Below are 27,812 nucleotides of genomic sequence, written 5' to 3' on the forward strand. Positions count from 1 at the left end.
GTTTGGAAATGGGCTTGTCCGTCAAAATTAGGCCAATTTAAGTTGTTGGATTATTTTTTTATTTAATGATAGTTGGGCTTCTTCTAATACCATCAAGTCTTCAACACTAGGATTCAAATTGTCCCATATACTTGCATGAATTGAGTCGTAAATTGACATCAAAATTTTATGTTTTACATTTTTTAAAAAGGTAAATTATATTATTGACCATTTAATTATTTTCTTTTTTATTTTGATTATTATTTTTATTTTTTATAAATTAAATTATTTAATTATTTAAATAATTAAACGTTCAATAATATAATTTATCTTTTTTTTTAAATATAGAACATCCTTTTATATGTTTTAATAATCTAAATAAATATTAAAATGATTAGTATAAAATCATAAGGATTAGAGGTATATTCGGTTCGGTTCGGTTCGGTTTTTTACCAAAAACTGAACCGAACCGAAATAAACGGTTTTTCAATATTTAAACCGAAACCGAAACCGAATAGTTAAAAACCGAAAAAACTGAAACCGGTTTTTTGGTTCGGTTCGGGTTTTTTAACGGTTCGGGTTTTTCGGTTCGGTTTTTCAATGAAAAAATCACTTGAAACTATAATTTTTTTATAAAAATTGCCTATTCGGTTCAATATGGAACAAATGGGTTCCATATGGAAAACCCGAACTGAACCGAATCAAAAAAATGAAGCCTTTAAACCGAACCGAAAATCGAACTGTTTAAAGCCAAACCGAACCGAACCGAACCGTTTTACTCGGTTCGTGTCGGTTTTTCGGTTTTCTCGGTTTCGTTGCTCACCCCTAATAAGGATGTCAAAATTCTTCAATCAAATATCAATATTGTGATTGGAACAAACTAGATTAAAATAATTATCTTATAATATACCTTTACAATATTCTATCTGAATTAGTTCATTAATAGATTGATGATTATTAAAAAAAATTGAAATCATATTTGATTTTAAGTTTTACGAAAAAAAAGGAGGACGTTATTGGTAACGCTTCACATGGCGTTGTCATCTAGATAGCACTAGGAGAATGTTGATGGTAAGATTAAGAAGAGTTTCATATATCATTTTCTTCTCACCTTACCTTTCCTCTTAAAGAGAGAGAATTTATACAGCTTCTCTCAATGATGAGGTTAGGAGAGCATTGTCACGTGTGAAAATATGAGTTGAAGGAAATTTTATCAAGCAAGATGATGAAGGGGATCCGAGACAGATGATGCTGAGCTGTCAGATTGCACCTTGATGGCGCTGAGATACCATAAATTGACATATCAACGCAAAGACGGGAATTGATTGTGACATGTTCCTCATTGGGGTCGTTTTGAGTATGTTTCAGTCTTTTGACCATAACTTTGGCTACATGTGTCAGAATCGCGCATAAGACTCCAATTCGAAAAACGCTTTTCGATTGTCAATTAGGAAGTCAATTTAAATCTGATTTAGGCCGGATTTTTTTGGAGGTTGCTTATTTTATTTCGAATTTCAATTTAGAGTGATTTTCGGGATTTTGCTATTTTTGGCAAAATTCGAATAAAAACGATTTTTTGCTATAACAGTCCGGCTTGTAGACTGATTTTGGGGATGGTTTTGATTTTATAATATTTTATTAAACCCTAGAGACTTTTTTTCTCTGATTTTTTCGACGAATTTTCTCTTGTGAATCATCTGTTAGAGCGCCTGCAGGATAATCATTATTCTGTCCGGCGTCACAAAATAACCATTTGAGACCCACCATAGGAGAGGTAGCTTCTCCACTTCAGGTGACAGATGTATTTTATTCAGTTCTTCAGGTAATAAGATGCAACACTCTAATCTGGCGGGGTTTAGTGAATGGCAGCCATGCGGTAAGAATTCAAAACATTATTATATGTTGATGAAAACAAGAGAACGTAGATTTGAGATAAAGGGTACTAGATATCCATGCTTTTAACATTTTTTTTCACTGTTTCTTCTTTTGGATATGAGATTGAAGGAGGAGAAGTGGTAAGTGGAGAGTTTATATGGAAGAGATGATGGGATTTTGATTGTACGGTACGGCTGTTAATGGATTTGTTATAATTTATATATACAGATTATAAGGATGGTGGTGGATTCTGGCCTTTGACCATCTCTGCCAGATTTGAAAGTAGAGTTTCATACTGAGTATAGGAATATACTATTATATTATTTCCTGAATCTCATGTGCACTCCTGAGTCTGCGATTTGTTATCGAATGAATCTTGGAAATTGTGAATAAAATCACAAATACTGCAAAAGGGGAATAACGTTTCTGTTTTCTAGGCAAGCCCCCTAGTGACCACTGCATCCTCGATGAGCCTCAGTGATTCAACCTTGTCAGCACACAGCTGGTGAGGATCTGGAATTGTTCCCTCATCCACCGATACAACAATCGCCATCTTGTCTATATAAACTCTGGAAGTTGATCATCAATGCCTGCAGTTTTCAGTAATCACATTAGCAGCCGATATTTCGACCGGACAACAGCGTAGCTGTTCTCAAATGAAAGACTTACATGAGGTTGTCCATAAGTCCCAGGAGCAAGAAAAGCCCGGGGGTGACCATAAAAACCAATTTCCTCCATAGTTCCAACCAGATTCGAGAAGCACACAGTTGTGCCAGACACGATTCTATAGGACAAAGCACTAGCCGTCTGTTTTCAGCATTGGAAAACATACAAACTGATAAGAAACCAGTGAAACACATAAGAGGCTAAGACTAATCAATAATTACAATGACTGAAATTGACCTTTACGCCGAAAAGCTTGAATGCTAACTCAGCAATGGAGGAAGTGAATATAGCTTCGAAGGAGCGTTTCATTCCGTCAATCGTAGCCTTAGCATCACGAATATAATCTAACGGATCATCCCTTAAAGCGATGGTGAAGGGGAGCAGAACATAACCAACACAATTGCCCCCACTTTGCTTCAGAATCCTTCTCCATCATATCAGCTAAAGCCTAGCATGCATGCTTTAACATGTTTAATCAAGATTATTTAAGAGAGATTAGGGGCAAAATTTAAAGCTACTAACTCGGATTCCTGCAGATGGTCTTAGGTTGAAGACCAAAGTTGATCGGAGGCGAATTTTCTTAGGAAGATTATCCTTTTCTATTGCTCCCTCATCTTTGATATTCCCACCTAATTAACAAGTTAAAAAAATCAAGCCTTCCTGTTTCAACCATAAACTACATAGTAGTAAGAAATCTTACCATATATTATGTTGATATTGCGGGACAGATCAGCCTGTGTAATCCCCAAAGCAACATCGTTTATAGTCTGCAGATTGAAATTTTATTAAAAAAAATTTTGCAATAACTGAGATTTTCTTCATGATGCAACACATGGACTTACAGTTTTCATTGCATTCTTGACCAACTTGATATCATCCAAGCTAACTGTCCTGCAAACAATTCGACGAGGATTAAACACAGCTCCGGGCGGACCCTTGAGAGGATTTTGAGTATCTTTCAAGAACAATGTCGTGGCAATAATCATGAAAACATCGACCAAAGTATTACGAAAAACCTGAAAGAAAGACCAAAACATGAACATAACTCCCCAAAACCATCTATCATCATCATCCTTTTTCTCTTGCTTCTTCTTGACTGGGATAATAGGCAACGCCAGAGGATCATTGCTTTGGCGAATGCAAGCGAGTAGAAGAGACATAAGAGAAATGCCATCGCCAAGGGACGACCCTTAAAACACCAACCGCCTCAGATTCTGGGGTTCTTAAGTTGAGCAAATGGAGGTCCCAGAGAGGCTGCGATTTGTTGATGCCGGTTTTGCTCAGGTTGTAAATGTAATCCTCGAGGAACTTTTCGGGTGATCGATTTTCGGGTCAAGCTTTGGAACAATAACATGTTTTTCCAAATCCACTTCGGTTCTAACCCATTTCATTTCTCCCTTCTCTCATCCATCACCTGACATTTTTACCATATTAGTGTATCAAAATGAAGTAGAAAAAATTGAATAAAAACTTGTTTATGATACCTGCAAACTAGAGAAACGGGGGTGTCGTAAGTGACACATGACACATGATTCTCAATACCATTCTTGTGGTATCGATACCAAAGGTTGTATCTCGATAACGATAACGGAGAATTTCATTTGAACTTCGAGGTTGGAAATGATACCACTACTTAAAGTTAGTATCAATATCTAAGGGATGAGTATCAATATCCTCAAGAATTATTTGAACATCAAACCTTAATCTAATACTGATACTCAAGATGTATAGATACTCTCTATCTGATATCGATACTTTGTGGTTCAAAAGTCATTAATTGACTTCTAATTCGAATGTGGGATCAAGGCAAGGTTTGTAACCAATGATTGTGCCTATAGAAGGCCCTATTGGTGCTATTTCAAGGGCATCCTGTCAGTCAAAGAAAGCTCAAGGAACTTCTGGGCCACACGCCATCACAGGTCTTTGCTGGAGCTATGCTTGGTATTTTAGTAGCTTGTTTATGCTGTCAAGGTTGCTTGGTTGCAACCTTGGAAATGCTTCTGCGGGTAATTTTTGGTCATATTATAGCGGACAGCGTTTTGGTATTTTGTAAAAACCTGGCTCAATTTTTATGGCTTGATGAGTCTATTGTTCTATATAAAAATCTAGTTCGGGTATCATCTCTAACATCCTTTTCTTTAAGAGAGAATAAGAACAATAGAAATCAAAGCCTAAACCCAAAAGATGTGCTCTTTTTTAGTGTTAAATTGTAAGGTGTAGTGCTATGGCTTTGCAAATAGGTTTTGGCTACCCTTATATTTCCTTCAGAAGGCATAACTCCCATTCTAGTTGGTTCACATGCTCTTTTCTATTTAAACTCTCTGAATTTTAGCTTTCATCTGCATAGCATTTGGCTTTTAATGCATCAGATGGTCGAATAGCTTTTGGTAGCGACAGCAACGACTTCAAGCTTTGCAGAATGGTGGAGGCAGAATAGGAATACGATGAAGGTAAACTTTTTCCACTAATTTTGTTTGTGAGAAAGTTTATTTAGAAAAAAAAATCGTAAAAAAATAACATGAAAATAATTTTATGCGACATTTTTTTGTTTATATGAGACCATGATTTATGTGGTAAGAAATATCTTATTAAAATTTTCTTATTATCATTTTTATAAAATTTAGGGTAAAATAGGCAAATAATTCGTATTGCTATATTAAGTCCTTCGACTTTTAAAAGTTATAGAATGATCATCAAACTATAAGGTGTTGTTTTGTTGAGTCCCTCTACTATTAAAAATTACACAATGGTGTTCTAAGTTCATCCTTTTCCATTAAAAAATATCGGTCGTTTGAGCTAAATGTCAACATGATGACTAGGATATGATAGTCATTTGAGATTCTGAGATCATTTTTTATAATATCACACTCATCATATTAACATTCAACTTAGAATGTCTTCAATTTTTTAACCAAAAAAAGACAATTTTAGAACATATAAATAGTTGGGTGATCATTTTGTAACTTTTAATAGTTGACAAATTAAACAAAATAATATTATATAATCAAAGGATCATTTAGTAATTTTAATAGTTGAAGAACTTAATAAAATAATGTCATATAGTCGATGGACAAATTGTGTATTTTATCCTAAAATTTAAAGGAGTATTCAAATTTCAAATTGCAACTCCTTAATTAATTTTAATATTTGAAATATCAGAACAAAACGTGACTGGAATGAAACTTTATTATATAGATTATGTATTCTAAATGTCCATCCCTTTGAATTTTGACCAGATTATGTTTACCCACACCCTAAAGCTTGAGACGTGGCGGCAACAAAACATTTGAATTCAGAAGTCTCCACCGACTGATGGTTAAATTTAATTTATCGGACATTGTTATTGATATATTTTGTAAAAAGGCACAAAATTAAACATATTTAATATTATGATTATGAATTATTCCAGGTGTATTTTGGATATGATATTATCTGATGTCATTAATAATTAATATTATAAATATCATCCTCATTAAAAAAATATTTAATATTTTTTAAATTATGAATGAAAAGAAATATAAAATTATTAAAAACAATTCTATAACAAATTCAGAATAAAATTATCATATGTGCATTAAAATTTTCCATTCACAAATTTCAATATCAAATGTGTATAAACTGTACTTTCTAACATCATTAGAAATGGAATAAAAAAATAATCAATATGCGAAAAAATTTATATTTATTGTAGTGATACGGGTTAGTAAATCAAACAATTAGACGTTGTTAAAAAATTTCAGAAATAAATTTAGGTAAATTGATTTTTTTTAATTATATGTTATTTTTTACACTAATTTACCGAACGATACTAATCGGCAATTATACGAAGGGAATAGCCAGATAAGACAACAAAACTTGGGAGCTACTCCAAGACGGAGCCCAAATTACGAGAAATACCAAAAGCCATTTTGCCTTGTACAAAAAGAAATACTCAAAAATGACATCTATACGTATACAAATGGGTCAACAGTAGTACAATTTTTACGCGTTAACTATAAAAGACGACGGCTATACACGTGTCTCTCTTTTCCGATGCCATTTTCCTCTCTCACCAATCCTTCGGCTCAGAAGAAATTTCCTGAATTTGACCTTTGATTTCAAGCTTCACTTTCTTGCTCCTTTCTTCCGGTAAGAATCACCGTCCTCATCTTTAATTCTTCCATACATTCAATCTCTATTTTCTAGTTGTGCAAATCGAGATGAATTGAGCCGTGGGATTCGCTTCTGAATCCTAGGGTTTCAGTTTTTTTTTCGGATTCTCGCTTGTATAGAACTGTTTAGGTTGTAAAGAAATGCGGGGGGAAATATTGTAATTTTTGTACAGGTAGTTTTAAGATTTTAGCATTCTTTTTAGAGTCAAGTTTTCACCGTCAACGATGTCATCTGCTGGTCTTGCTGTTGTTCCGGTTCGAAAAGAACCTATGATCCCTCCTGATCACTTGTATCCTGACTGGGATCTTTGTGAAAACGAATCAATTTGGATATTCTTGGCACTTTCTGAATCCAAGGTTCCGATGCGAGTTTTGAAATCGGATTCTATTGAATCCTTGAAGCTACGCATTCAATCCTATAAAGGTTTTGTTGTGAAGAATCAGAAGTTGGTTTGCGGAGGCCGGGAGTTGGCACGGAGCAATTCGCTTGTCCGTGACTATGGAGTGAACGATGGAAATGTTCTACACTTGGTTCTTAGGCTTTCTGATCTTCAGGGCATTAATGTTAAGACTACGGCTGGAAAAGAATTTACCTTTCATGTTGAACGAGGGCGTGATGTTGGTTATGTGAAGAAGCAGATCGCCAAGAGGGAGAAACATTTTTCTGATCTTGATGAGCAAGAAGTTGTTTGTGATGGAGAGCGATTAGAGGATCAGAGGCTTATTGATGATGTATGTAAGAACAACAATGCTGTATTGCATTTGTTAGTCCGTAAATCTGCCAAAGTTAGGGCTAAGCCTGTTGCTAAGAATTTTGAGTTATCTGTTGTGGCACCAGAATTGAAACACAATCAAGATTGTGATGTTGGTGATGAAGAGATCTATCCTACAAGATATGAAGCTGATAAGGAGGTTGAACCAAGGAAGGCTCCCAATAGTGATTTTGTATTGGAGCCTGTTATTGTTAATCCCGAATTTGAACTACCTTCTGTCATTGTGAATATGATTAACTCCACCCATGATGGATTGTACAGTGGGAAAATTCCAATTAGGTCCGTGGAGGGGACTGGAGGAGTCTATTTCATGCAAGATTCAACTGGCCAACAATTTGTTTCTGTTTTTAAGCCAATAGATGAAGAGCCTTTAGCTGTCAATAATCCTCGACAATTACCGGTGTCATCAGATGGTGAAGGGTTGAGAAAGGGTACGCGAGTTGGAGAAGGAGCATTCAGGGAAGTCGCAGCTTATATTTTGGATCACCCTAAGAAAGGACAACACAGGTTATATGGAGATGAGAAGGGTTTTGCTGGGGTCCTTCCTACTGCTCTAATCAAGTGTTTGCATGCTGGGTTCAACAACCCAGATGGTTTAGCAACAGTCAAGATGGGATCATTGCAGATGTTTGAGAAAAACAATGGAAGTTGTGAGGATATAGGTCCGGGGTCCTTTCCAGTCGAGCAAGTGCATAAAATCTCTGTGTTGGATATAAGATTGGCAAATGCTGATAGGCATGCTGGAAATATTTTATTGAGCCAAGATGAAGACGGGCAGACGGTGCTGATTCCAATCGATCATGGCTATTGCTTGCCTGAAAGCGTAAGTTTGCTCCATGATTATTCTTTAATTTCCTGCTACCTCATGCATGATACCACTATTCTTTGTTTTTTTTTTGTCTTTTTTACTACTTGTCCATACCTTTTGTTATTTTAATGTTTCTAGGTTCTTCCTCTAGACTAAATGTTACGCATGTACTCAGGATGGTTTGAATTCAACTGTGAATTTGACTTGAATCATATTATAGATTCATGATTAGTTGGTCATTAAACTTATATTTGATATTACTGAGACAAGAGACTAATATGCTGCTAAAATGATAATAATCACGATTCACTAACTTATCTTGCAAGCTCAGTGCTGTTGCCAGTGTGATTATGTGCCTAAATTTTCTAGGGGTATTATTTTGTCTTGTGTGGTGCTTATGAGTGTCATTATACTGTCATTTTGGTTTCACTATATTCCTATTTTTGGAATCACTAATCATATTTTCTGTTTCTATTGTTTGAGATTGCATATTTTGGGCCTTTTTTATGTGATTTTTTACATGTTGCTTTTGCTGTGTCCTGAAAATTAATCCCTAATAATATGTTTTGTTTTTACTTCTATAGTTTGAAGATTGCACATTTGAGTGGCTGTATTGGCCTCAAGCGCGCAAATCCTACTCTCCTGAGACAATTGATTATATAAAATCACTGGATGCTGAAGATGATATTGCACTTATGAAATTCCTTGGATGGAATATGTCGCCAAAATGTGCACGCACCCTCCGCATTTCCACCATGCTGCTCAAAAAGGGTGCAGAGAGGGGACTCACTCCCTTTGCAATTGGAAGTATAATGTGCAGGGAGAATTTGAAGGAGGAATCTGTAATTGAGCAAATGATCCAAGAGGCACAGGATTCCGTACTTCCGGGCACAAGTGAAGCTGCGTTTCTTGAGACACTCTCGCAGATCATGGATTGGCATCTTGATGGGTTATGAAAACACTATCTCGAAACAATTTGATAGAATTGATTCAGAGAATGCTGGTTTATCATAGTTAATAGCTTAGTAGTTGCACATGACTCCTGGTACTTTGCATGCTTATTCTTCTCATGCGATTCTCTATTCTTTATGGCACTTTACAGATTGCCACTTAGTTAGAGATTCACAACATTTCAATTGTTTATCAAGTTGTTTTTGTTGGTCTTTTGAAATTTGAATTAAAGACAGGTTTCTTTTCATTTCACTAATATTTTTTTAACGTCTTAACTACTCAGATTTCGTCTCCGAAAGGGAATAAATCGTCTAAGTCATGAGGACCACTCAAATGGGTTTTTGAGTTCCATTTCGCTGATATTTCTGATTCACGATTTCACTCCTCACTAGGGTGTATGAAGTGGGTATTTTATTTCTTGGTAGGCCTATTGGGCTTTTATATAACAAGGCCATCATTGGTATCCCTAACCCTGTCTCTTATTTACAAATTACAAATGGGTTTCCTATGCATTCCCCACATAGTTGAGAGCTTCAATCTCATCCCGCATGAAACGAAAGGTAGCCATATACGAAGGCTTCAAAGATGGAAACAGAAAACAGTGGAATTCCTTAACATAGATGACGAAAGATGCATTCAAGAAAATGAACAAGATTGTAATCTAGTGCTGGAAATTGGAGTATCTACCAATGAACAAATTCAAGTTACATATATTGCCTCACATGGCGCATTCTGGTTAAGATCAATAAACAAATTATGAATTTTGGGGAAATTACAACTCATGTAATATGCCAAGCTAAAGTGATGAATAATGTTGATTATCATTTTCGCAAATTTCTTACGGGATGACTTGTGTAGAAGAAAGAACAATTCAATGGAATTTATATGCTTAATGGTGGTTGTATTGGTAGGGGGTCACTCACATTCAATATTGATGCGTATAAAGTATATGTCAGGTTCGATGATATTAGTGTGCAATAATTTTACTTTAAACTCGGAGGAAGTAGAACAATGAATGGTGAAGAATGCATTGAATGGGTAAAAGCTGATGACATCGATTGTATTGATGAGGATAAGCTAAAATGGTTTGTTCTTCTTCGACTAGACGAAGAACGATGTCAACCGACGTTTTTACTTGGACTGGTGAATAGATATAACCCTTTCTTCATCAAATGGTAGATATGACTTCCTATATATAATACATGAATTGCATGACATGTATTCGTTCAAAAATCACAATATCAAGTTTATAAATAACATGATCGTTGGCCCACATTGTAATCCATTCTTTGTGCTTCTTCCCCAAATCCATGTAAATTTTAAGGTCCATGGCAGTTTTGAGAATAGGTAAATGAAGGGTGATGTGAAAAAGGAATCTTCCTTTTGAAAAATTTCATTTGTAAACAGCCGGTAGTCTTAACTCCTGCTGCTTTGGTAGATAAAGATTTATAACCGAACAGGTGGAGCGAACCACCAATAATGGCGACATGAGGTGGACATCCTTAAGAAAATCAAACTTTTTTCACATTTGTAGGTTGGATCCATCATCCATGTGCTCACAGCTAATTAACACATTTGACGCCGTGACTGCAGTGGAGGTTCAATTCATTACCCATGGCCATATCAAAGAAAAACAAGGTTTAACAATATAGGATAGAGTTTATATGTCAGTCCATCTCACATGCCACTCCACATCTAACTCTAAGCTTAGGTGAGCACTACGTCTTACCCTTCAATCTGTGTGTAATTTTATAAAATTTAGGGTAAATTACACGTTTAATACCCTTGTTCAAAATTAACATTATTATTTTTTTTAAATTGAAAGTTTAGATACTAAAATGGATCAAAACTGATAGTTTAGGTACTAAACGCATTAATTTTTAATGGTGTGGTACTAAAATGAAACAAAAACTAAATGTTAGGTATGATTTTGAAAAATTAAAAGATTAAGTACTAAATGCGTAATTAACCCTAAAATTTAAGTGTCCCTCTTAGTATAAAATTTTCCCGATACCTTTTTCAAAGACTTAAGCTAATATTTTTTTTTCAAGTATAAAGACTTTTCGCGCATTAAAAAAATAAGTTTTTTTTTATCGATTGCTTGTCGAATAAAACTAGCTTAAGAGAAAAATACTTCAAGTCAGGGTTAAAACATAATATTACTTTCCATGGTTTTTGAAAGTAACATTTATCGATTACTTATCAAATAAAACTATCTTTTCCAGTCAAATATATTTAAGAAAGTTATTCTTAAAATGATATTCATTAGGATTAACTTTTAAAATAATTTTTTTAATAAAAATGTTTTATGCGAGGAGAAAAAGATACTGTCAAGTAATTAAATATAAAATAAATATAATATAATAAAAAATAATTTTATCTTTTAAAAATTATAATAAAATCTACTTATCTTGATAGAAGGAAGAATGTGAAAATAATTTTGATGTGATTTATATTTGCATTCGGGGATATTTATAGAGGAGAGGGATGGGTGAATAACTGAAAGAGTTCAGGCTCAGGTAATAATAGAGTGCACAATAATTTAAAGTGAATAATAGAAGGTGCACCTCATGATCCGTGCTTTCCCTACATATGTCAGATTTCCCAACGATTCATTATCCGCGCTTTTACTATGTGACACCAACTCGGATAGAACCCTGCAAATGCACGCTTCATGATCTGCGCTTTTTCACCTTGGCATCAACTCGGATAAACCCATGCGAAAACGCACCGCATAATCCGTGCTTTGTCAAAAAATGTGTTATATCAGTAATATTTGGAGAAAATATGTCTAACAGATAATATTTCATTGTTATGGTGTTATTTGTATAAAATTGCCATAAAAATGTACTAAAATATCACTCCATAAAGTTCAGTAAACCACATATACAAATTCACTTTGCCTTGGATTACAACAAAAAGCAATTTGCTTGGCTTTAGCAAATGACTGTTTGAAAATCCAAATTCCAACACCCTCCACTTGCTTAATTAGCGTTGGACTTATTCCAATAGGTCAAATTCTCTTTTTATTAGCTAAAATTTTGCTGGATAATGTTCTCTTCCAACCTCAAAATGCAATCATACAAGCAATAAGTATATTCAAAACAAAATATTAGAATCCATTATAAATAATCATATTTTCCATTACCCGGGGTGTATGATCCGTTATCTTTTTAAAAAAGTTGTTATCTTATTAAATGAAAAATATTTTTTGCATTAATTGTTCTTTATAAAAATACAACGGACACACGAGAAAACCCTCCAAACGACATTCTCTATTCCTAAGCAGCTAAGTTCTTATCATCTGTTCCTTACACTCTTATCCAAGGCAGATTTACCCAAAAATAAAATAAAGGCAGGGATGGAGCTTTGTCCCTTGCAATTGAAAAAGAAAAAGAAAAATAAAAGAGAGAAGCACCGCCGCTTTTAAGCGCATCCACGGGGAGAAAACCCGACCCGAGAGCCCGCTAAATCATATGCGACCCGGAAACCCTGTTGCTGGATGTTCCCAATTATGGTCATTCCGCTCATTGTACCCGCGAATGCAAAACAAAAGGTCCCGCTGCTATCAACCGGTATCAAATAGTTCGTCGCCGGCAACGACACGTCCGCTCCTCTGAAATGTAACACCACCGTCGGCACCTTGACGGAAGTTTGTCCTGACAAGTCGAAACACGTGTCGAACAACGAGAAATCGGGTGCCCGTTTTAGATTCCTTGCCCCGAGACGGAACGCATCCCTCAGTGCGATGTAAGCGGGTTGGTTCAAGCGGGTGACGGACGTGCCGGAGTCGATGATGACCCCTCCGTTACCTTCTTGATCCATTGTGAACAGTGACGGGGTGATCTTGGGGACATGTGTCCCGCCCACGCTGATCCCGAGCAGTTCGACGTAATAGAAAGTGTCGAGCTTCGGGTTTGTTAACAGCGGAGTGAACAAGGCGCCTCGGGGAATGGCGGCGCCGCCGAATATCAGGGAGGATGGTTTAGACGAAGCGGACCGGTCTACCAAACAGTAAGAGAACTTCCGGTTGAACCGGCGTGCTGTTTGGGAGGGAAATGATAATCTCCCCCTACCAAGGCCTAACAAACCTGCCGCACCAACGAACAACCCTTCATTGTCGTGACCGCAACCGAGCGCCACCGGACCAACTGAGGTTCTTCTGAAGGTCAGCGTTTCGGTCGAGAAGTCTCCGAAAGTAACCGAACCGTCACCGTAGGATACTTGGTAAAGACACATCCGACGTCGACTGCATCCCGATGAATCCAAGCTGCGGCAAAGTGGGGATCCACAGGGAATACCGGCGAAAGATCGTGATTTAGTCGGGTCAAAAATCGGGTCGGATTGAGAGTAGCATTTCTTGCAAGGTGAACACTGGACCCAAACGACGTCGCTACCAGTGTCGAGAACCATGTAAAGATTCCTGGCCGGAGTACCCACACCAAGGCGTGTGAAGTACTCTCCACTCCCTTGAGCGAATCCGGAAATAATAGAACTGCTGAACCCAGAACGCCTTCCGGCCGCTCGTGGAGAGTTCCGGGCAACGGCTTCCGAAACGACGGAGTATATCGTTTCAGAACGACGCGCGTCGCGTTGGAGTCGTAAGTCGAAGAGTCGCTCCGGTGTATCTTCGGAAGACAAAGCGTCCACGTGGTGCAATTCTAACTGCGCTTCCAGTGTGGTGTTGGAACTAACAGGGTCGAGTTGAGAGGTTTCTTCGAGGGAGTTGGATTCGAGTTCGGAGTCGTGCCATGAGAGAGTGGGCGGCGACGGAAGAGGGCGGGGGAGAAGGGTTTGGAGCTCGAAAGGAGATGAAAAAGCGGCGGAGAAAGAAATGAATAGGAGGATAATGGAGGAAGAAAATAGAAGCTTGTTCTTCGATTTTCCCCCCATTGATCACAGTGAGAGTGAAGAAAAATTGCGAAGATGATGGAGTTTAGAGAGTACTTTAAATAATGAAATGTGAACGGTGATAAAGTTGGTGGCTTTTACTTTTATCACGTTCTGATTGAACATTCGAAATGCCTGTCTTACCCTTTTTGGTTTTGAACCAAAAGGCACCGTCACCAATTACCAATTTATTTATTTTCTTGTTTAGATGCTATACTCCACATGCATTAATTACTTCCCATTTAACTAAACTCTCTTTCTTAGACAATTGGACTATGTGTCGATGCTAATTCATCAAACAAATTACCATGACTTACTTCCCTCGTACTTACATTGCCATGTGCATGCATGGGACGGTATTTATAGTATCCATTATAGAGCAGAAGCTTCTTGCACTTCTATGATTGAGCAATATATATACATAGTGTCTTGTCTTTATTTTGATCAGATTATCTGTACATATAAGACATCATCATATCTCTTACTGCATCTCAATTACACTAATCATATTTTGGTCTTACTTCGCACAGACAGATGCTTGGTGCATAAATCTAAGAAATAGAGCTCAGGCATTCCAGTTTTGTGCTTGTTTAGCAGATTCTCTACCCATTCATGCTGCTGCATTTGTTTACAGTAAATTAAGTGTCCTTTAGGTCGAGTTCCCACGTTTGTTGACTATCTGCTGTTGAACTATTTGTGTATACATGTATATAATTATGGAGACAAAATTTCAACACTTGGACCGAATAATAGAGACCCAAATTTTTTTTCTTGTTTTGATTTGTTGTATAAATGTAAGTGAAACCAATGATGCCGGCGTGAAGTTTGTCTCTCTGAATATAATATAGTAATTAATTTTGGAACTTAGAAATCAGCTGTTAGATCTTAAAAGGAAACTTCCCTGCCCTTTATGAGAAGCAAAAGAGAGAAAATAATAATCAAAGAAGGTGGAGAGAGGACCACACAACATTATAATATGAGGGTGCCCAACAAACATCACGGAGAAATTGAAGCTTTTGTTTTGTTTTGTTTTTCTTTGCCTTGACTTGCACCGTGATTGTAGGCCATCTAATCCTCAACATTTGCTATTATTATACTGAAATAGCATTTGGCATTTTTAGACCCATTTTTTTTGCTAATTAAACACTTGAAATCCCTTGAATTCTCAATCCATCTATTTCATCACTAAAACACGGAATGGGTTTTCATTACAAGATAGAGGATCTCAGGGATTTAAAGTGTTTAATTATTTACGAATTCTCAAGGTTAAGAATGAATTTTTAAAGAGGTATCCCTTAAAACAATATTTAAAAAAAAAAAAGCTCTTTCGCTTTTTTCTTATTTTGGTTAATAATATGTAACAGGTAAATTAGTTTTTAGATATTCATAATATTATCCCCATCAAAATATATAAAATATTTTTTCATTTTATTATCAATTAGTTGCACCCAAAAAACTGGAAATGTCACATTAGTCTTAAACTCTTAATAGCAAAAATGGACAAATTTTAACAAATGACCATTTTACTTCGATATGAAATATATAGGGACCTCTTTGTCTTTCTTCACAATTATGAGTATATTGTATAATATAGTATAGTTTTGTATTGTATAGTATAGAATTGTGATGGTAGTTTTACCTATCAAAATTACTCCTATAATTTATTAACAAAACCATGAAAACAATTCTTAAAAATAAGAGAATATGAAAGATTGTACTGGTATTTTAACTGAAATGCCGTGCTATTTTTGAAGTGACAAAAGAGAGCGTTATTCTTTTTGGATGTTTCGATTTAAACATCTGTATTTGTAGGGTATATTTTATCAATAGCTAAGAGAGTTTTAAATAAATATTATCTTATAATCGGTCGTCATTTTCAAGCGAACAAATTACAATGCAACTCTCTTAACTGTTAAGAAAAAATAATAGGGTAATAAGTGACAATTAATGCCATTGTATCTCATGCTTTTCCTCTGTTCTTGTATTACGCTTCTATTTCTTTCTATTTCTCTTCGATTTTTCGAAGGCTTATGTGCGCAATGTTGGGGGGATATGGAACAATCTTTCATTGTTTTATCAAATGATGATGAAGAGGCCGAGTTGCAACTGAAGATTCCCTCCTCAGATGCTGTCTCTTTGATAATTTTCTTGTAAGTGCATTTCATACTTATGTGTTATTAATTTGCTGTCCATGGCCGATATTATAGCCGATGTATGGCACTTGCATCTTGATATCAGATCTGGGAGACAACAAATTTCTCTGTTGGGTATATCATGTAGTTTATGTGGATCAAAGTGAAAGTGGGGGGGGGGGGGGGCTATGGAGCTTTAATTCTCATCTTCTCATTCTTCACAGTCTAAAGGAAGGGGTAGACCTTTATCAGTTCGTTCGAACATGGTTGACTCCTGGACATTCATCCATGATTTACCCATTGGTTCTCACTCTTTTATGTTTCATTCTGAGAAGCTAAGCCATGAAGAAAGTTTCTACCCTATTAGGTTTTTTTGATTAGTTTAAATAATTACAAGATAGTATCTGCTCAAAATCTTTTGTAATCATATACAACATACACACATTGCAGATACAATATCTTCTAAAGAAAACAACACTCTCTTTTACCACTAAATGAGTTTAGAAAGTCACCCTTCGAATAAAAGGGAACTCAACATTGTCTATTCCAACATTTAATTCGATTACAACTTTGCCCTTTATAGATCAAAGTGGGCAGAGCATCACTTTGTTAAAGGGCCAGATTAATGACGACAGTGATGTGGCTTTCGATGGGGAGATGGACTTAGAGGAGGGTAGTCCATATCAATTAGAACAAATAGATGGATTGAAACGACCTCGTACCAGCCCTTTTTACATCGAGAGTTTCCCAGAAGTAGATTTTCCTAGTGTATTTCGTGAGTCTACTCAAACTCACAATGACAGTGTATCGGCATGTCTTACGCATCAGGAGTTGTGGTTATTGGAAATATTGGTGCATGTGGTTTGTTGCTAGTGTGGACTCGAGGAGTGTTTATCTCTTTGAAAGTTTGAAGTGTTTTTTCTCTTTTCATATTAATATGGAGATTATATCAGACAAGCTCTTAGAGAAGTGGTGATTGGCAGTGTAGACACCTGTTTTTGTCCGGGTCTTTTTTATTTTAATTTATTATTATTATTGTTGTTTTTTATATTATTATTATTTAATATGTATTTACATTTTGTGCAGGACACATGAAGCCCAAATACACAGGCCCATATTACAAACACTAATTCAAGCCCACCAGAAGCCCAACAACACCAGCTAACCTACCCAAGATCCATCCAACTATCAATCCACTTGGATGACCCAGACACAAACCCGATTCAGACCCGGTTTAAGCCCATATCTGTGCCCCAGGATCCGACCCGGTCCAATGTCAACTCCCTAGGGTTTCTGAAACCCTAGAGATAGCTATCACCGCCGCCAGTCCTTGCTGCTGCCGTCGTCCTCGTCTACACCAACAGTGACCCCAAAATCAATCAGAAGCACAGAGATAAATCAAAATAAAATCTTATCCTATAAACTTAGGATATGATTACCTACCAAGGACATCAACATCACAAGTCAACACAAGATTAGAAGCTATCATCAATCAAATCTAACATGAAAACATAAAACAGAAGCAACGAAGACAGAGGGAAGGATTTTTTTTTGGGGGGGGGGGGTTCGGTAAGAGCAACCAGGGAGAGAAACCAAAACAGAAAGAAAACAAGAAAATAGAGAGGGAGTTAGGGGTTTTTACCTTCGTTCGAACCATCGGAGAATCTAAAAAAGGTCGCTGGAGTTTCGTCTCTTCCGTGAGGTATATCTTAGATCTAGGGAGTTTGAGTCGATTTTAGGCTAAGAGAGGTTTGGTTTTGGGTTAAGGAAGATACGAGGGTTCTTTTGGGGTCCTTTCGCTCCTTCGGCGTCAGGCGCCTCCGCGAGTTCCGCCTTGAACTCCACCAGTGGCCGGGGTTTCCTTTCACATCTAAGTAGAGCGTTGAGAGAGTTCTCAGAACTCTCTCTTTTCTCTCATCTTAGAAGGGGCCAAATGGGAGAGATGAGGCCGTTTTGGCCTTTGTTTGTTATATATATATATATATATAACGCAAAACGTCCATTTTGGCACTCTATTCCTGTAACACCCCCAACCCGTATCCGATCCGGATACGAGTCCGAAGTGTCACATTGACTTTTCAAACATTTATTCGTATAAAATAGTGAGTAATTTAAAAACTTTGATAACATTTAAACTTATTCAAAACGTTTACAAAATATATCAGAGTTCATACAATTTATGTCTTTAGACTACATGCCAACTACACTCTATAAACAGTACCTATATTTTCTGATCTGACATTTAGTAAGGAAAACTGACATGTCTTGCTCCGCATTACTCTTTACTCTTCTCGAAACCTACGTGTGAAACAATCACACGCTAAGTCGAAGACTTAGTGAGGCATAACGACTTATAATGCATTTCATAACATATATCAATACATGCATGTTCTGTTCTATCATGTTATACCAATTCCATGCATTCTTCGTATCATATAAAATCATATCAGATTAATTACAGTAAATACATACATACACATAATTCATCATTAACAGTTTATCATGTAATCACATACTTTTATTGTTAACCTTTTCAATCAAACACTGTACAGACACAACATTATATGGTTCACGTAACACATTTCAAACCACTTATAAACCCATCGTATACATATCACATTCAGTATGCTTGTTTAATCACTTTATTAGCCCATGTACACTAGTGAGAACTTAAGGTATGTGAGTACATTGAGGTTGTGCACACATATGCTGTCACCACAGCTCGATCAATGTCCCGAAGGACCAGTCCATAGATTCCGAAGAACCTAGGTAATCAGCCCATATGTCCCGAAGGACATAGGTAAACAGTCCATATGTCCCGAAGAACATAGGTAAACAGTCCATATGTCCCGAAGAACATAGGTAACCCTCGACCCTTGGCATGCCAACTATACCCCTAGCTCTCATATCACATAACATGGGCATTATCATTTATAACATTTCACATTACTTATTCATATGCTTTCTCTTATAAACACATATCTTTTCTTTTCAGTCACGTATCACATGTACGTGTAATCATTGATCTCATAATCACATGTTCCTTCTTTTCTGTCACATACCACATGTATGTGTAAACATATATCTAATATCATATGTTGCATGTAATCACATAGATCTTATCTCATAACACATATACTTGTTTTCACACATATATTTCATATCATTTCTTATACCATCACATAATCCATTTAACATACATAACATATCATGTAACATTATAATAGAAATACATATAATTCATATCACTTAGAGCACATAAAGAACAGATCAATTCATATAATCAAGCATACATACATGCATATTCAACTCATGCCTTTAATCATGAATTCATGTGTACACTTCAGGAAATAGACTCATCGCAAGTCTTATTTCCATCGCACATCATATATTATTGAATATGCACTCACCTGGCCTCACTAGTCCCTTTCAATCTCTTATCTTCCCTTTTTATCGATCTTACTTGTCAATGATTCCGGAACTCGTTTAGGCTTTGAATCTACATAATTATACATTTTAAGACAATTATTAGATACCCACACCTTTTAATTGGATACTAGCAACTTAAACGAACTTATTAAACCAATATTAACATTTTCCTTTAGGGGGGAATCGGTTCCCTCCTGTGGGGGTATCGGTTCCCCTCTGGCATTCTGGAATTCTGGCGTTTGAAGGGGTATCAGTTCCCCTTGAATGGGTACCGATTCCCCTTGCCCAGAAATCATATTTTTAGCTCGAAAATCACTTCAATTTCTCTCAAACACTTCATATATCATCCCCTTTTCATTCTTAACTCTAGTACACATACTTAAACCAATCTATATTCATTTATTTCATCTTAAACCTTGGAATTCTATTCTCCATATAGAATTCAATAATCATATCAAATTTTTCATGTTATTCAAACATAATTCTAACACTTCTAACTTCTTAATCTCATAGATGACAAGTCAAATTCAACTTAAAATTCAACTTATCAATTCTATTTCAAGATTTGATTCAAGAACTCAAAATCTTTAATCTCTCATATACCTTTCATCTTGTTGTTTTAGAACAAATTAAACTTTCCTTAAGCTTAATTATCATCTGATAATCAAAACCCAACCTTGAATTGAACAAATAATCAACTAATGAAGAAACTTACCTTTGCCCTTGCTCTTACGGGAGGGGAAGAGAAGGAAGAAGAAGATGAAATGCTTTCATCTTCTCATGTTTTTATCTCTTAATAAAGGGATAAAAATATCTTTCATGACAAATTACCATTTTGCCCTTTAATTCTTTAGATAATTACTAGCAACTTTCAGGAAATATCCTCAAATAAATCATTGAACTATTCAAGTATTCTACTTTTATTATCAAATTCTGAAATTTACGATTTAGTCACTAACCCGTAGTTTGGGATGTTACAATTCCCGTATTTTCTGAGTTTTAAGGGGCTAATGGCATGTTTAGTCCCTACAGGTTGAGAAACTCACTCGTGCTTCTCATGTTTTTAGGGTAAATCGCATTATAGGTCCCTATTCATTTGTAATCCTTACATTTTAATTATTAATGAAACTTTATGGAATTTTATTTTGAGCATCTACTTTTATCTGTTTGCATTTTAGTCATTATCAGGTTGGTTATGATATTTTTATAAATGTCGAATTTGGAACTAATATTTGTAAATATTGTATTTTGGTCACCGTTTAGTAGGTTGTTTAATTATTGTTGACCCTTTAGGATTCTGGTTTATTTTATTTTAGTCTTATATGTTATTTATGAGTTATTTTTATTTCAGTACCTGTGAATATTTATATTTTGATTTTGGCTCTGTTTTTTTCTTTATTTATTGTCTAGTCTCTTAAATTTCTGTTTTGCCATTTTAGTCCTTTAAATTTCGGTTGTTATTGTTTTAGCCCCTTTAAGTTTTTGTTTTTCTCCACTCTGGTCCTTGTAATTTGTGTAACACTCACTTTGGTCATGGAATGAATTTGTTTCTGTTCTGGACATGTGTTTTTTCTTTGTTACATTCTGCTCCTATGTTTCATGTTTTAGGATACTTTGAATTTTGATATTTAGTTGTATTAATTTTTATTTTAATCCCAAGTGATATTCATGGTAATGGTATTGTAGTGTTTTCATTGTTTAATTTTTTCGGTGATTATTATAATAATTACTATTTGATCTGTTTAGTCCTTTAATTTAATATTAGTTTTACTTAGTCCTTTTGAGTAAGCTTAACTTCCCTTATTTATATTATATTTTTAAATGATTCCATGTTTACAGTTTGGTTTTTATTTTATTAATCCATGTTTGTATATATATGTGAATGATATTATACATTATGATTTTAAATATAATAAATGTATTTATTTACTATATTGCATGTTCGTGTTGCCATAGCTTACTTTTACATATGATTTTATTATATATCAACATATGCATGTATATATACGTATATATTCATTTATGACATATATTTGTAGAACAGGCGTAGAAAGTATCACTTGATCGAAGTGGTATAATCTAATACGACGTTCGAACTAAATGGAACTAAATAAATCATTTAGTTCATTAATTGTTAATTCATTTTATTTTACACTGAACAATGCAAGTTATGTATTTTATTTTATTTTTATTGCAACTATCAATTTGCAATTTATATTCGATATGCATCTCTTACATATTCGATGATTGAATATTCTTTAACAACGAAAAATGGTTGAAATAGTTTTCCTTACGGAGGATTGCAAATTTCAAGATTTTTTATCAAGTTAAAGGATTTTCTTTAAATTGTTAATTCGAAGCAAATTAATCAATGTTCGATAAATGGATCACATTTTAACTTTATATTTAATTTATACTTTCCACTATTTACGACGATGTGTAAGTGACACAGTACCAATTTTGGGCGTTGTGGGGGTGCTTACCCTTCCCCACATGCAATCGACTCTCGAATCCGTTTTTAATTGAATCTTTGGTAACGCATACCAAATTTTGTCTTATAAAATGATTTTTTTAAAATTGTTTAAAAGACATTTTTAGGTATTCGACCTACCTAACACAAAGGTCGACGGCGACTCTAATCCAATTTTATTCAAATCAATCCAAAAATACCAAATTTTCAAATTAAAGTCATAATCGTTTTGTTAAAATAATATTTAAATTGTTCGACCTGAAAATGGTTATGACAGGCATGGTTTCACAACAGCCTAGTGGAGAGCCAACATGCAACCTCATAAGATATGTTATAACAGTTGGGTAGTGATCAATCATTACCTAGATTATCCGGAGAATTTTAACAAATGAATATTATATGAACAGAATTGAATATCCTATTCATTTACACTATGTAAAAACTTTATTTGATAAACACAACTATAGTCGCGGCCTAAAGAATCTTCTTGGCAAGCTTCATTTAAACAAGTAAACAAAGTAAGCTCTATTTCAATATATATGTAACACCCCGAATTTATTTACTTTTAGTTTGACTTTATTTAATTATTTTTTGGGATTAAATTATGAATTTTAAAAGTTTTGGGATAGCTTTATGATTTCCTAAAAGTTCAGGGACTCGTTCACTAATTTGACCATCATTGTTATGTAGAGAAAAAAATGGGAAAAAAGAGAAAATAATGGAAAAGGCAATCATTACCTAGTTTATCCCGAGAATTTTAACAAATGAATATTATATAAATATTTCACGAATAATTTATTGAATATTCTATTCATATACATTATGTAAACACTTTATTTGATAAACACACCTATAATCGTGGCTTAAAGAATCTTCTTGACAAGCTTCATTTAAACAAGTAAACAAAGTAAGCTCCATTTCAATATATATGTAACAGTCCAAATTTATTTACTTTTAATTTGACTTTATTTAATTATTTAAGGTACTCGAGACTCGCTCGTCAGCTAGACCTAGCTTCTCTCGATTTTCGGTCTCGTGAGCCTGTGATTACTTGTATAGTTTCGTAAATCCTATAAATAGTGATTCAAATTTATTATGGTTTAGGTTCGAGCACTGTTATAGAGCTTAGTGAGGCTGGTGCTCAGTAGACTTTCTAGTCTGATTCCGTTTTGCGAAGTGTGTTCCTTGTGTGCTATATAATCTTTTACATGTTTTATAATATAATTGATTTACATATTCTGAAAGATGGTTGTTTATCTGATCTGATCTATGAATATTTTATCTGATCAATATCATGATTCTTGATTTACTGATTACATTGTGTTGTCTTATACATGTTTTCTGATTATCTTATTTTCTAAGAAAATTAATTATAAATGTTTTGTGGAATTTTGGAGTTTATGTAAACTGCCTTAACTGTTTATTGGGGTAATGTATGGGTAGGTGTATGGAGTTTTGAGGTTCAACTAACTGGTAATTCCTTTTTGTTTTGTTATGGGAAACTACATTTTTTGTGTATGGGTGGAGGGTAGTTATATGTTATAAATAAACACACTAATACTTTTATAGTACTTTACTGAACTAATCTTTCGAACTCTTCAGTATGTTTTTATATTGCACTTATTGGAACACACTGAGCTCCTTAGTTCACCCCCTAACTTTTCTCCTTTCAGATACTTTTGGTTAGGCGTCCCGCACCAAACATTTGGAGGATCGACATATTTTATATCGTACTTTTGTCGTAATATTTCCATCTTTCGAACTGTCTTTGTTTTGGTGACAGGTGCCTCTATATTAATGTTCTGGTTATATGGCATTTTATTTTTACTCTTGGTGTATGAACTTATATGATATATTATATTTGACATTCAGTACTCATGACTTTATGTTTTAATAGATACGATAGTATTGTTTTAGATCTATAACTGTTTTGAAAATTTACGTTACCTTTTAGAAAATGTTTTAAAAAATGATAATGTGATTCGGTAGACTTAGTCGTAACGTATAGACTCTGTCTAAGGGGTTACAATATACAACAATAATAGATGTTTTTTTACATATTGTTATTCCTTTTGTTTTTAGAGTATTATTTTCAATTGTCGGAATATAATCAGAGAAAAATATTTTCAACTTCAATTTTATCTTTTTGAGAAGAGTCATATTGACAGACTTATTTTCACTTCGATATTCAGATGTACAAATATTGAAAAGTTCAGTTAAGTTCCACGGCAACTATCATTTCAACGACTACACCGATGATTTATTTTATTTTGTAACCATTTGTTTTCCAATAAACTTTGTACACCATAAATATCATTTACATACACTAATTTAAAATGACAAGGGTGAATTACACCATTAGTAAGTAAATTTAGTGTTCATGTTATTTTTGTTACTAAACTCTAATTTGTTTGATTTTGTCAATAATTTTTTATCATTATATCGTTAAATCATTAATAGCATACTTATGTAATTATTATTTTCTCTCATTTTTTTATAAAAATCCTTAAAAGACTGGATTGTTATCCATTATTGATCATTTCTAAAAAAAATCGATATTAAAACGTTCATATTTTTCTTTTCTTTTTTTGTTCTCCTTTAATTGGTATTTCATAAAATCATTCAAAATCAATAAAAAAATATATCCAAGCTTTAACCATATAATCTTATTTTCTCTTCTAGAGGTCATCAAATAAGATTGATTTCGAGATATGTTACTCGACTTAAAAAAAATGTTTCTTACTATTTGAATTTTCAAACATACACCCTGAATCTTTTAAACTCAACAAAGCTCTAAAACCTTAAAATGATATATTTTTTCTATTTTTAATTTTATGAGTTTTAAAGAGTGTTTAGAAAAATCTAAATTAATAAAGTGGTGAAAGACGACGAGAATAATTTTTTTCTATATCTAAGATGCTCACAAACTTCATTGAAATCGAAGAATGATATAACTAAAAATGAAAAAAAAAGAAGAAGCTTAAATTGGATGAAGAGGAATAAAGGGAAAAGGCAAAAAAATGCCATATTATAGAAAAAAAAAATAGAAACATATTTTTCTTCTATTTCATCACAAAATGTCGCTCCATCTAGTTGTTAATGATTTAACGTTATAATAAAAAAAGTTTGTTTGATATACTGTAATTGGTTTTTAAAAAAATAATTTACATAAAATTAATTACTTAAAAAATATTTTACGTAAAATAAATTACATACAAATTATTTTATGTAAAATAAATTATATCTTCTAAAAATTAATTTATGAAAACCATTTTCACTTGTTTGATATATTATAATTAATTTTGATCCATTTTAGTATCTAAACTTTTAATTTTTGTTTCATTTTAGTACATCACCATTAAAAACTTAACGACACTGATTTTTTATGGATAAATTACATTATTCATCACTCAAATATCTTTTCATTCCTATTTTGGTACAAAAGTTTAAAAAATTTCAATTTAACTACTCAACTTTCAAATTGCTCCTATTTTAGTCACTCTAGTTTACTTTATTAATAATTTTTGTGACATGGTATTATTATTATTATTATATTAATATATAATTAAAAAATTTAAAAGATAAATTTGGAAGTTAGAGTGATTAAATTAGGAATAATTTGAAAGTTAAGTAATTAAATTAAAAAAATGATGTAATTTACCCATAAAAAATGTGCCACGTGAAAATCACATGTTAAGTTTTTAAGTGCGATATATTAAAACGAAACAAAAACTAAACATTAAATATGATTTTAAAAAAAATGAAAGTTTAGGTATTAAAACGAATTAAAACTGATAGTTTAGGTACTAAACGCGTAATTTACCCTTAAAAATATTAAATATAATAAAGTATTATTTTTAATATATTAGATTAGTTTAGTCAATATTATTATTAAAATATTAATATTAAATAACACTACTCTTTGTTTTTTGAATTAATCATTAATATCTCTATTGACAGACTAATCCAGATTGGATTTTGCAATGGCCCATTATAGGGGTAACCATCTTAACCTAATTTACTTCATACACAAAAGTCAAGATTTGAACCTCTATTTTTACTTAAGAAATCTATTGCTTCATCCTATTAGACCATCTGTTTGTTGATATAATATTATTGAGTATATTATTACAATATTAAAATAATTTATTATATTATATTATTAACAAATTAATAAATATATTTTGACAATTGATATTTTATTAACAAAATACTAAAATATTATATTAATATTAAATATATAAAATAATACTATTCATTATTAATAATTTACTAATATTATTTTTTATAGAATAATAAATAATATTAATTTATTATATATTTTCAAATTAAACATATAATATATCAACAAATATGATTTAAGTGGTAAGTAGCTTAATATTAGGACTTTTCACGATCGATTAATTGTTATAACGGTTATTAAATTTTGTTAATCATAACATAACCTTTAAGAAACGATTAGCCATTATTAACGGTTCGATTATTTTTTTCAAACATAACACAAATTAAAATTTTCAAATTTTCATAAAATTTGCAACGATGGAAACATATATATATTTGTAAAAATTTGCAATTACATAAACATATATATATATATATATATATATATATATATATATATATTGTGTGGATATTTATATTTTGTAATTTAAAATTATGTATTTATTCCATCTATGTTTGATTTAATGTGATCTTATATAAGATAAATATGATGACTGAAAAGTAGGAGGAATCGTTTTGATTTTATTTTTAATTATATTATCTAAAAAATATAATTAATTAATTATAATTTATTAACGGTTAACTGATAGTTAACTATTTATTAAAATTCATTAACCATAATCGTAACCGTTAATCAATATTTTTAACGATTCGGTTAACTGAAATCGTTTAATCTTAACGATTTGGTTAATAACCTATAAAATGTAGCGGTTACATCAGTTATTGATTACGGTTAACAGTAACAGATTAATTTGATCACCCTTACTTAATATCGCTTAAGCAAAGTCTCTAGTTTGAGTAATTGTGTATGTAAAAAATTCATTGTTAGGAGGCTCACCCATCAAAATTAGGTGTATGATGCATGTTGGTTCGAATTAGTAAATATATTAAAATTTTTATATATTAAATATTATAATATATATTACTAATAAAATATAATATTATTAAAATATTTAAATATATTCATTAAAATTATATCAAATATTATATTAATATTAAATAAATAAAATAATATTATTTTGAGTGCTTATGTTTTGAAGTGAAAAGTTAAGAAAATAGTTTATGGAAAATTAGATGGTATAACATTTTACATGAAATCCATAGTAACTAGAAAAATGGATTACGTTGAGGAAAGCCAATTACAAATATTGATCAGTGGAAAATATTTTTTGTAAAATCAATTACAACTATCAAACACTAAAAAACTTTTTCCTAAAAATGTTTTTCAGCTATCAAACACAAGAAAATGAGAAAAAAAACATATTTAGCTATTAAACACACACGAAGTTTAATTAAAAAAGTTTAGTGATAAAATTAAATTTTTTATAGTTTAGTGACAAAAACAAAATAAACACTAAATGTTAATAGCTAATGGTGTAGTATACCCAAATGCTAAAAATTCCAAAAATTTCCCTCTTTGTGACTCATTTAAGCCCTCACGGGTTACTCCACTCGCTCCTCCGATTC

General features: G+C 33.2%; 2 protein-coding genes and 1 pseudogene across 2 annotated transcripts; 1 reads left to right on the top strand and 2 right to left on the bottom strand.

The window, feature by feature from the left end:
- Positions 1-2,287: 2,287 nt before the first annotated feature.
- Positions 2,288-3,911, bottom strand: LOC120120251 (annotated as a pseudogene).
- Positions 3,912-6,594: 2,683 nt separating this feature from the next.
- Positions 6,595-9,452, top strand: LOC120120196 (phosphatidylinositol 4-kinase gamma 4-like). The gene is made up of 2 exons (XM_039139875.1): positions 6,595-8,267; positions 8,837-9,452. Exons 1-2 carry the CDS (start codon positions 6,897-6,899, stop codon positions 9,206-9,208), a joined length of 1,743 nt encoding a protein of 580 aa, XP_038995806.1. The 5' UTR covers positions 6,595-6,896; the 3' UTR covers positions 9,209-9,452.
- Positions 9,453-12,525: 3,073 nt separating this feature from the next.
- On the bottom strand, positions 12,526-14,123 carry LOC120120197 (aspartyl protease family protein 2-like). The gene has a single exon (XM_039139876.1). The coding sequence runs from the start codon at positions 14,094-14,096 to the stop codon at positions 12,630-12,632; it is 1,467 nt and encodes a 488-aa protein (XP_038995807.1). The 5' UTR covers positions 14,097-14,123; the 3' UTR covers positions 12,526-12,629.
- Positions 14,124-27,812: the final 13,689 nt, after the last annotated feature.

Source organism: Hibiscus syriacus, unplaced genomic scaffold, assembly GCF_006381635.1.
Source record: "Hibiscus syriacus cultivar Baekdansim isolate YM2019G1 unplaced genomic scaffold, ASM638163v2 tig00110333_pilon, whole genome shotgun sequence".
Taxonomy (NCBI): domain Eukaryota; kingdom Viridiplantae; phylum Streptophyta; class Magnoliopsida; order Malvales; family Malvaceae; genus Hibiscus; species Hibiscus syriacus.

Excerpts from the sequence above, each read along its gene's own strand:
- LOC120120196 (XM_039139875.1), top strand. The coding sequence starts at position 6,897 with ATGTCATCTGCTGGTCTTGCTGTTGTTCCGGTTCGAAAAGAACCTATG. Across the intron at positions 8,268-8,836 it reads GCTATTGCTTGCCTGAAAGC|TTTGAAGATTGCACATTTGA; the intron begins GTAAGTTTGCTC and ends TTACTTCTATAG.
- LOC120120197 (XM_039139876.1), bottom strand. The coding sequence starts at position 14,096 with ATGGGGGGAAAATCGAAGAACAAGCTTCTATTTTCTTCCTCCATTATC.